Source organism: Coturnix japonica, chromosome 9, assembly GCF_054131305.1.
Source record: "Coturnix japonica strain WE chromosome 9, WE-NBRP24, whole genome shotgun sequence".
Taxonomy (NCBI): Eukaryota; Metazoa; Chordata; class Aves; order Galliformes; family Phasianidae; genus Coturnix; species Coturnix japonica.
In genome coordinates, this window is record NC_140671.1 from 17,036,156 (window position 1) to 17,047,674 (window position 11,519).

General features: G+C 46.8%; 1 protein-coding gene across 1 annotated transcript; it reads left to right on the forward strand.

The window, feature by feature from the left end:
• The first annotated feature begins 3,644 nt into the window (after positions 1-3,644).
• On the forward strand, positions 3,645-10,868 carry LOC146759703 (uncharacterized). The gene is made up of 3 exons (XM_085509850.1): positions 3,645-3,652; positions 9,133-9,911; positions 10,284-10,868. Exons 1-3 carry the CDS (start codon positions 3,645-3,647, stop codon positions 10,379-10,381), a joined length of 885 nt encoding a protein of 294 aa, XP_085365976.1. The 3' UTR covers positions 10,382-10,868.
• The last annotated feature ends 651 nt before the right edge of the window (positions 10,869-11,519 follow it).

Below are 11,519 nucleotides of genomic sequence, written 5' to 3' on the forward strand. Positions count from 1 at the left end.
CATCCTGCGATGAGACACGGGGCACACATGGGACATGAACTTGACAGTATCATTGCACCTAATGCAGAGCCTGGGATCTCTGTCCCCATGTCTTTCATTAAACATCATACAGAACTCCATCTCACTGCCCCAGGAAGGGCCCTGAGCCAACATGAGAGACAGGATCTCCCTGCCAAGGGTCTGGGAATCAGGGCTTGTCCTGTTTGCTTCTTAAGACAAAGGAGGATTTTCTTAGCATCAGAGCCACCATGCCAGTGCCTTTGCCTGACTGGAGTAATGGCTTCCAATTATCTGCTCTAATTAGTGCCTTGGGAAGCTTACTTGATAATGGCCCTCAGTGGTCCCATTAATACTCCAAGAAACTTCACTGTTGCTTCTGACTTTGTCTTGCTGAGTTCTTTGTGCAAACTTCTCTCTGCACTGGAGGTTGACAGACTTAGCAGCAAATACGCCCTGGGGCCCATTCTAACCTTAAAGAGCCTCCTGTGCCTTGTGCCTTCCTGTTCTCTTCTTCAGGTTTTCAGAACTTGTTCAGCAAAATGGAGAGTGCATAAAGAGCAAGAATCAAAACAGCATTTATTTTCTATTTATTTATGGACTGTTTTATACAAGAAGTAAAAGAAGCATTTTGCAACTGATGCCAATCCAGGTTGTCCCCAATGAGTTCTATTCTCTTTCTGTGTGGACAAAGTTCCTCCTCAATCTCCCCACCCCACTACTCACATTGGCCTCATGGCACTTGCATCAGTTTTCCTTACATCACTCTGCTGTCACCCGCTCAGTGTTAAACCTCCTTTGTACCAACTCCCACTGGCTTTCCACAGAGAACCAGCTGCACATGGAAAAAGAAAGAATTCTCTTTATTTATGTCCAACAAACAGAAGGAAAGGTGATGCAATTGAATGAACAGTAAAACACAGTGATCAACTGCATGCCGTGTCCAAGCAGCTTCTATTGAGGTTTATTTTTCATAGGGAATATTTGCACATGAAATGAGTTAGAAACAGATAGGATAGGATAGATAGAATCACGGTGAAGGATTTGACAACAGACTTTTGAGGAATGGAGCAAATTTCAGTAATCTCCCTTGGAAAGATCAGCCAGGGAGTTGGGAGGTATCAACTTAGAATTGAACAGGACTCGTGAGTATTTCACACACTGAGACGGGTTAACACTTTCTTCTTGATTTCTATCTTTGTCTTCAACTCTTTTTTTTTCACTTTTACTGACATTAATGAACATCTTACAGAATTCATGCTTTCTTTAAAGCATGAAAAAATGAAAGGGAGAAAGAGAAAAAAAAAGAAATAGAAATAGAAAAAGGAAAAAAGAAAGGATATGGAAAGGGAAAAGGAAAAAGAAAAGGAAAAGAAAAAGGAAAAAGAAAAGGAAAAGGAAAAAGAAAAGGAAAAGGAAAAGGAGAAGAAAACGACATAGAAAAAGAAAAAGTAAGAGAAAAAGAAAAGATAGGAAAAGATAGATAGAATCACAGTGAAGGAGTTGACAACATAGTCCATCAGTCTTTGGTGAGATGGAGCAAATTTTAGTCATCCCCCTAAAAGTCACAAATCAGACAGATAATTGGAAGGTATCTGACTGAACAATAAGAAAGGGATGGGGAAATCTGTCAGGCTGTGGCAGGAGCATGTGTCTAAATGGCCTGCTGAAAATATGCCTTTAACCACGACCATTTATTTAGGACACCTGGAGACACCTGGAGGATGAGGGATCAAATAGGCAGCAGGGAAGAGCAGCGGTGGGCGCCAGGATTTAGTCACAGGGCAATGATGGCACTGGCATCGCTGTCTGTGTCTCTGTACCTGAAAGCATCTGAATTAAAGGAAAAAAAAAAAAAAAAAAAAAAAAAGACACAAAATCCCTACAAAGACTCATATTTACAACTAAAAATGGAGCAAGACTCATGAGAATTTCTCATGTTGAAAAGCGTTAACACATTTTCATTGATTTCTATCTTTGTCTTCAATTCTTTGTTTCAGTTTTTTTGCATATATGTTCATCTTTTAAGCTTACAGCCTCAAAATAAATAAATACATAAATAAAATTAGATCCTTTTGTCTTTTGCACGTGGCCTGATGCCCCTTTCACCTTCACAATTCCCACCAAACCTTCCATGCCGGTGAGTATGAGATCCAGCAGAGCACCTCTCCTCTTTGGTTCCTCCATGGCTTGGTCAAGAAGCTGCCATCTGTGCTCTCCATGGATCTGCTGGATGCCACATGCCCTGCTGTGCTGTCCCTGCAGCACATACTGGAATGAAAAAGGCTCCCAAAGGGGACAATGGCCAGACAACATGAGACTCCCGTCTGTCTGCAGAGGGCACCTTCCACTTGCTCTCCCTGATCAGGAAGACAGGTACAGACACTGTTGGTCTCCTCTGTTGGCCATTTCCATTAGCTCTGACCTGGCTGCTCTGCCATCCCCAGGCAGAGCTCAGTGCACTCTCACAGAGGGCAGTCGCTCTTCCTTGTCTCCTCACCCATCCATCCTAAAGACTCAGTATCCCCCTTGTGCTACAGTGCAGTTGTGGAAGCCATTCAACTGTGTCCCCATGGTCCAAACAGGAGCTCAGGCCTGCAGCTCTACCAAGATTTCTAGCTTCTTGTGCGTTGGTGTTTGCATTAGTGCAAAAATACAGGAGTAAACATCCTCATTGGAAAGCATCACTGGACTTAGCCGGACTGGAGAGCTCATCCATGGTATTAATGCGCAGAAGGTGGCACACAGACAATAGACCGATTGTGGGCCTTGGAGTTGACATAGCAACATGGTCACACCATGGGCATGGCTTTGCTGATGGCCCTGTGCTGCTCTTGCAGCTGCATGTGAATTCACCAGACAGCCAGTGCTATCCCCTCTCTGGCCCTCAGCTGATGCCCAGGAAGGAGCTGTCTATCTCAGGGATTTCCCACACGGTTTACAAGCACTGGCACACATCAGGAGCAGCCCAGGCACCTTGGGCATCACCCAGTGTCTGTGTGTGAGCAGCTGCCTCCCAGCTGAAGGACCGAGGACTCAGAGCAGGAGCTCACATGCAGGCAACTCCTTGTGCACTTCTGAGCTGAACCAGAGGAATCCCAGCTCCTGTGGGTGTGTAGGGAGCTGAATCCCATTTCAGCTCCAGGATTTCTGTCAAGGGATGAGACTCCTGCACTGCCTCAACTGGATCACTGCTCTGCACAGGGAAAGTCCAAACCTCGCCTTCCTTGTCTGGGTGCCCTTATTGTTTCATCAAACAATAACTGGGAGCACTCCCCATATGTCTCCAATCAGTCACTGACCACTGGACATGTGGTGGTTAATTGAGCAAATTTCAACTCACAGTCATGATGCTGTTGTCTTTTAGTAGCTATTGGCCATGAGGACCCAGGGACAAGTCAGGGGAAATGAGTGGAAAGGATAAAAATGACATAATCTGTTGCTGAGCTGGGCCAGGCTCCTGGGACACAGGGAGCTCATAAATGAGGGCAGAAGTGCAGAGAGACAGAGCTGTACCCAGGAGCAGCTCTTGTGCACAGCACAGCCTGCAGCTGACAGAAGAAGAGAAGAGAAAGGGGAGAGAGCTTACAGGATGTGTGTGGTGTGAGTGGGCTGTGAGCTTGCTGCAGGAGGTTTCCTCACAGACCATGACACGGTAAGTCTCACTGCAGACCGTGAGCTGCTTTTCATAGAGGGTTAACAATCTGGGACACCCCATAGCAGATCTGGCTGCAGGCACTGCATGTTTCTTTACTTTGTTAAAAGCCTTCTGCTCCAGGTCTGGTCTTCTGTGCTGCAGTGTCAGAGCACAGCCCTAAGGGCTGTGTGCCCCTGTATGGCTGCAGGATGTGCAGCTGGGGCTGCAGGCGGGTACCCAGGGCTGTCCTGCAGAGCAGGGTCCCTGCTGTGCCCCAGGGGCTGTGTGCCGGGTATGGGACTCTGCTGCCTGCCAGGCTCAGCACTCAGCCTGCCCGGGGAGCTGCCCAGGGTGCTGCGGGGAGACGTGTGGGGGGAAGGAGCCCCCCGGCAGGGCTTGTGCTGCCACAGCTGCTGCCTGGGGCAGGGGATCACAGCTCCACTGCACAACTCTGTTTTCTAGGGCCTTTGGAAGAGGAGATCCAAAGCAGGGGATTCTCATTTCTTGTTCTGAGGCAAAACGAATTGGAGGCAGAAAGTAGTTGTCACACTTCTGAGAATTTTGCATCCATCACATCAGTTGCTTTTTTTGTGAACAGTCATACGTTTTGTGCTTCCAGTCTCCCATTTTTTGAAGGATGGAAACAATATTAATTATCATTATTTTCTGTAGGCATGAATAATTTACTTTAGCTGTGAACAGGCAGCTTTTTCTAACTGAAGTTGAATGGCACAGAGGCTGCTTTTGGGGCACTAAGAGCAGTTGGTGTAAAGATACGAGACAGGAAACAGATGAAAATATCCAGGGAGACAGGATAAGGTAAGAAAGTAAGAGGAATGGTTAGAGCTCCAAATGCTGCTTCTGCCTAAGGAATGCTGAACAAAATGAAATTAAATGCAAGTAATGGTGCTAAATGTACACTGTTGTAGGAGAATGAAAACATTTTATATTATTGCAGGAGGAGTGTCTCTGAGAATGGTCTGGACTTGTCATTATCTTCTGCACTCTGAACAGGACTCCAAGCCCAACAACAGCAGATGCCCAACAGCAGCTCCATCAGCGAGTTCCTCCTGCTGCCGTTGGCAGACACGCGGCAGCTGCAGCTCCTGCACTTCTGGCTCTTCCTGGGCATCTACCTGGCTGCCCTCCTGGGCAACGGCCTCATCAGCACAGCCGTAGCCTGCGACCGCCACCTGCACACCCCCATGTACTTCTTCCTCCTCAACCTGGCCCTCCTCGACCTGGGCTGCATCTCCACCACTCTCCCCAAAGCCATGGCCAACGCCCTCTGGGACACCAGGGCCATCTCCTACACAGGATGTGCTGCACAGATCTTTTTCTTTGTCTTCTTCCTCTCAGCAGATTTGTCCCTTCTCACCATCATGTCCTATGACCGCTACGTTGCCATCTGCAAGCCCCTGCACTACGGGACCTTGATGGACAGCAGAGCTTGTGCCACCATGGCAGCAGCTGCCTGGGGCGCTGGGGTTCTCTATTCCCTGCTGCACACTGCCAGTACATTCTCACTGCCTCTCTGCCAAGGCAATGTTGTCAACCAGTTTTTCTGTGAAATCCCCCAGATCCTCAAACTCTCCTGCTCAGCCTCCTATCTCAGGGAAGTTGTGTTTCTCTTTTTTGGTGTGAGTTTAGGCTTTGGCTGCTTTGTTTTCATAGTGGTGTCCTATGTGCAGATCTTCATGGCTGTGCTGAGGATGCCCTCTGAGCAGGGACGGCACAAAGCCTTCTCCATGTGCCTCCCTCACCTGGCCGTGGTCTCCCTGTTTCTCAGCACTGGTGCTTTTGCCTACCTGAAGCCCCCGTCCATTTCCTCCCCACTCCTGGATCTGACAGTGGCAGTTCTGTATGCAGTGGTTCCTCCAACACTAAACCCTATTATCTACAGCATGAGGAACAGGGAGATCAAGCACGCTTTCAGGAAGGTGTTGCAATACGCACTATTCCAGCTACAATAAAATGCACAACTTCCTCAATAGGATTCCCAGTGATGGTTCTTTACGTTTTATGCATCTTTGTCTGTTTGATTATGTGAGATATAGGAATGTGCAAAAAAAAAATGTTATTGAACTTATAAATAAAAATGTATTTAAATTCTTTCCTACCTAATTTCCATTTTCTCACTCCAAGAACTCATGTAAACATGGAACCAGATTCCCTGAATATGTTATAAGATACCTAAAAAGCTTTCAAAATAGACTTACTTAGATTTTCTTTCTTCCTACTTGGAAGCTCCCTGGATCTGGGGATGTACAGCAACAGACAGCAGCACAAAGTGCTCTTTTCATTAAGTGCTCTTACCAGTGCTGCAGTGCTCTTGAGTCCTCTCATTTGTGCAGTCCTGAAGGTCTTCTGTGTCTCACGACAGTCCTGTTGCCTCTACAGCAGCAATCCAGGGCTGCAGTCAGTAGCCGGCAATATGAACAGGTCTGTCAGAGCTGGTCTCCTTGCTGGCACTGCCATAACAAGAGGGCACCTTCAGAGCAGAACCAGAGAACTGGAGGGAGGCCTCTTCCAAAGCTGGTGTAAGGAATATACCTCAGGAGCTGCTCCCTGAGAAAACCTTGAGATCTTCAGGTGCTCTTCACTGTGTGACCAGATCAGATTGAATAGTCCCAAGGAAATCCGTAAGCGTCTCGGGGCAGTGCTGTGGTTTAAGGTTTATGGGTTGAGACAAAGAGAAAAAGAAAAGGATAATAATTATGACAAATGTATTTATACATATATAATATATTTAGTGTATTTTCACACATATACAACATATGCAGTTGCAAACATATATGAACTAATCCCTATGTGCATCTGTTTGCAAGTCCAGGATTAGTTGCAGGGGTTTTAACAGCCACAGGGTTCACTGTAGGAGCTGAAGTGGCTGTTGGGCTGTTGCAGGAGTTGAAGTGACCTCAGAGTTCATTGCCAGAGCTGGAATCACCACAGGACATGTGACTATGTTGGAGCAGCCACTGGGCTCATTGGAGGGGTTGGAGCCACCGCAGGGCTGTACTTCCTCCCTTGGGAGGAATTTGTACCATTTTCTTATTTCCATACTTGGAACAGCTACAGGACCCGTAGCACGAGTAACTGCAGAGCTCATTATGAGGGATGGAGAGACAGCGGGATCTGTCCCAGAGCTTGGAGCAACTGCAGAACGTGTAGCAAAACCTTGGAACTGCTGCAGGGTCTGTGCCAGGAGTTGCAGAGGTTGCAGCACTGTCAGCATTTCCAGCTCTCTGGATCTGGCACACTGCAGTCATTTGTGCATCTTGGGGGTTACCAGTGCCACAGCAGACCTGCCCCCAATATTCTACCAGTTTCTCGGGATCCTGCAGTTGCTCGGAGATGAAGTTCCAAAGCCCTGGGGGTGCCCACCGCTCCAGGCAGCTGCCCAGACTGTCCCACACCCCCTGCCATGCAGAGCCTTCTCACTTTGGGGCAGATCTCTCAGTGATATTCCTGAATAATTGTTTAACCTCAATCATAGATTCATAGAATCACCAAGGTTGGAAAAGGCCTAAAAGATCATCCAGTCCAACCGTTCACCTATTACCTATAGCTCCCACTAAACCATGTCCCTCAACACAATATCCAGTACACCCCCGGACTCACAGAGGCGACAATGTAAATTGTGTAATTCCTAATCATATGGACAATGTTACTTCCAAAACCCAAAGATGACCACAGAGCTGAATGTGCACAAAACTTCACTTTGTCAGCTGCCAATTTTATCGTGGTACAAACTGAGGTCAAACAGCATAGCAAAATAAATACCCTAATCCAGCATCCAAGCACCAAGTAAGGAGCTGTGCAGTGAAGCTTCATGAGAAGACTCAACAAGCTCCACACATAGGAAGCACATCCACACATAACAGCACCATGGCCTGCACTTCTCCAGCTCCCACAAAGCCCTATCTGCTCAGGACAGATGTGCTGCTATCTCAACCCTTGGAGCCTCACATCAGGCACCAAAATGATGGTGGTTGTTGAACCCAACATGTGGCTCAGCAGCTCACAGTGCTTGGTGCACTGCCCCATTCCCAGTGGGATGGGGATGAGAACTGGGAAAAAAAGTACAACTTCTGGGTTGTAACAAAGCAATTTACTAAGAGAGATAAAAGGTGAGGAGTAATAGTTATCACTATATATCCGTTGATATGGAATTGTATGTAACAACTGATGCACAAGCACTTGCTCAGCACCACCAGACTGATGCTCAGCTGGACCCTGGGCAGTGAAGAGACTGAGATGAACTCCCACCCCTTTCAGTACAATTTCTGCTTGCTGTCAGCTGATAGAGAACGTCCCTTTGGCCACTATCAGTCAGCTGTCCTCACTCTGTTCCCTCCCAGCTCCATGTGCCCTCCACTGACCATGGCCTTGGCTCTGTACAACACTGCTTAGCAGCAGCTGTAAACATCAGAGTGTTATCAGTGGTTTTCTCCTAGAACCAAAACACTGCACCACAGCGGACAGTCTGAAGAAAACAATTCCATCCCAGCTGTAACTCAGATTCCTGCCTGTCCCCTCTTCTTGTTCTTCCTGATCAGGAAGCAAACAGAATCTGCTGCTCTCCTTTCTGAGCCCTTTCCATCAGTTCTCAGCTGGCTCCTCTGCCATCCCCAGGCAGAGCTCAGTGCCTGTGGGAATACAAGAAAAGCTGTTCAGAGCAGCAGCTGTGGAGCAAGATAAACAGCATGGGAACCAAGGACACCTCTTCAAGGAGAAGAAGAGTCTCACAGCTCTGATTGGTTATGTGCCTGCATGGACAGTTGAAAAGTGTTTTGTAGAATGCTTTGTTGACATGTAAGATGTTTGGGAAAGTTGTAAGGGCGGATGGGAAAGTTAGAAAATAACAACTTGTGAAGGTATATAAGGGATGTGAGAACTTGTAATAAACGATTTGGAACGTTCACATCTGAGTCCGTGCCGAGTCGCTGCAAATGGCGCCCACAACGTGGAGCAAATCAACCCGCGGCTGAGCGAGCCCGGTCCGGCAGCGTCGCCCGACTGAACTTCGGAGAGACTGTTTCGCGCGCACCCGCACCGTTCTGCAGGACAGAAGGTGAGCAGTCGGGAACTATGGGGAGCTCACTAACGAAGGAGCAGAAAGTAAATCTCGAAGTATTGCGGTCAGTGTTACCGTATCAGGATAAGACTGTGTCTACTTCAGCATTAGCTACTCTTCTTAAATGGATAAGCAAAAATGTCCCTGAATTTCCAAAAACTGAGTTCTCTCTCGATGGAGAACTTTGGGACAAAATCGGCTCAAAACTCTACGAGGCTTCTCTCGCTAAAGACAGAAAGGCTGCTAAGCTGTTGCCCGTTTGGAGCCGGATAATGGAAGGGATTAAGCAATCACGACGGGAAAGAATTTATTCTGACCATTCCCTGCCGCCCTCCGTCCCAACCCCGCCGCTGCCTCTCGCTGCGGGAAGCGGCCCGTGCCCGGATCCGACTGGCGGCTCCGACCCCTCCCCGATTCGGAGAGACGAGGGGCCGCGGCTGCCCCCCTTCGCGCTCCCGCCGTTCGCTCCTCCCCCGACGTTCGCCGCGTTGCCGCCCTCTACGGCGCCCTCGCCCTTCGCTCCGCCTACGACGCTCGTCGCGCCGCTTCTGCCCTCCTCCCCCCCCACGTCGTGCGCTGCTGCGTCTGTGCAGCCGGCGTGTAACGTGGTTAAAGACACGGACGGATCGAAACCAGGGGATCGTTGTGACCCCGGTCCAGAAGATCCAGAAAGAGAATCGGACGCATTTCCTCCTGATGATACTTTGAAGGAAGCAGGAATGACAAATTTCCCTACAGCGTACTGTGATGTCTTAGAGCAATGCAAAAAAGAAACAATATTAAGAAGTGATGCTGACACGTTGCAGACCTTTCCTAATCAGGTCCCCCGTTTGGAATCTCTGCCTTATGAGGCAGTGAAGGAGCTAAGGGAGTCAGTGAGAACATTCGGAGTTCAGTCAGCCTTTACATACAATCTTTTGGTTGCAAACAGTGACAGTTACGCTATGACCCCTCACGATTGGAAAACTGTGTTAAGAATGATCCTCTCTCCTATGCAATACACCGTGTTTATGACTGAATATCAGCTACATAATTTGACTGATAGCTCTTTGCCTCAGACTCGGACAAATCCATGTGGCACAGCACCTCTTCAACTGTGTCAGACAGATGTCACTCACGTTCCTGAATTTGGCCGTCTAAAATATGCACATGTAACAATAGATACTCATTCTTCTTACGTATTTTCCACAGCACATACAGGTGAATGCAGTCTCAAGATTTAGAGTTTAAGGCATTAGCTAGGATGTTGTGTGCTTCTTCTATTTTAGTAATAGATCAGATGTGTATTAAACAGGATTTGATCTAATCAATGCTAGAATCTACAGGAATAGCTCTTTTAATGTTTTAGTACTGTTTGGTTATGATGTTATTAACCTATTAATTAGCTTTTCTTAATTTGCAAAGACAAAACCTGGAAAGGAATCCCAGGCAAAGAGATGACCCTGGATCATAGAACGGATACCTCTTTTACATCCAATTAATTGGGATCTGAAAATATAACCATGCATCATTTTAGACAAAAGTGCACGCTAATAGAACTAAATTTGATGGTTTATTCTGTTTTCCAAGCAGGTGTTCCACTTGGGCTCTATATCACGCACTGGCCATGCGGATGTGGTGTACAACTGGAAGAAATCCTTCAGACCCTGAATGCAGGAGAGAATCTGTGATGGGTGAGAGAGGAAAGGTGCACCTTGAAGCAGGGGACGCCCTGCTGGCACTACCTGTCACATCCACCACCAACATGGCTTGCTGTTTCTCAAGGGTCAATAAGTAATAATGCCCTTAGTGATACTCTAGTACATTTGTCCTCTAAAATTGGTTCTATTTGACATGCTATTCCATTAAATTGTGCGATCATTAATCAGTTATTAGCCCGGATAACTCAGTTGGTAGAGCATGGTTATGAACATTTTAAAAGCATTTACTGCACAAATTTTAGTGGTCATTAAAAATCAATATATCAGAGTATATAAAAATTGAAGCCTTTTCCTGATCAGTTACGGATTAACACAATGGGACCCTCATGGATATATTTTCAGGTTGCAGAAACTTAGGTTGCAGTACAAACATGTTTGTTCTTTTTAGTGGGTTTAACAGTAATGTTGTTATGTTGTATTTGACTTGTCTCTTTTTTCACTTTTAGAGTCTTGTCAATCGAGGCCTTGATTGAGTTATAATGATTATGTTATTAATATAAATAGCGTTATTTTATAGTATGGTAGTAGCTTGTCAATAAACAAAAAAGGGGGAATTGTGGGAATACAAGAAAAACTGTTCAGAGCAGCAGCTGTGGAGCAAGATAAACAGCATGGGAACCAAGGACACCTCTGCAAGGAGAAGAAGAGTCTCACAGCTCTGATTGGTTATGTGCCTGCATGGACAGTTGAAAAGTGTTTTGTAGAATGCTTTGTTGACATGTAAGATGTTTGGGAAAGTTGTAAGGGCGGATGGGAAAGTTAGAAAATAACAACTTGTGAAGGTATATAAGGGATGTGAGAACTTGTAATAAACGATTTGGATCGTTCACATCTGAGTCCGTGCCGAGTCGCTGCAAGTGCCCTCTCATGGATGGCAGCAGCCTTTCTTCTTCTTCATTGCCCATCCGTCATGCAGAATCTGTACCCCATTTGCTACAGTACAGAGCTGAGAATCTACCCACCATGTCTCTGTGAACCAAACAAGACCCTAGGCCTGCAAAGGCACAGAGATTTGGAGTTAGCTGAGTGAATGTTTGTGGTCCTCTCATTAGTGTAACGACTCTTCAGAAAGGATCCCCTTCCAGAAGCATGTTTTGATTTTGCCTGG

Excerpts from the sequence above, each read along its gene's own strand:
- LOC146759703 (XM_085509850.1), top strand. Across the intron at positions 9,912-10,283 it reads ATTTTCCACAGCACATACAG|GTGTTCCACTTGGGCTCTAT; the intron begins GTGAATGCAGTC and ends TTTTCCAAGCAG.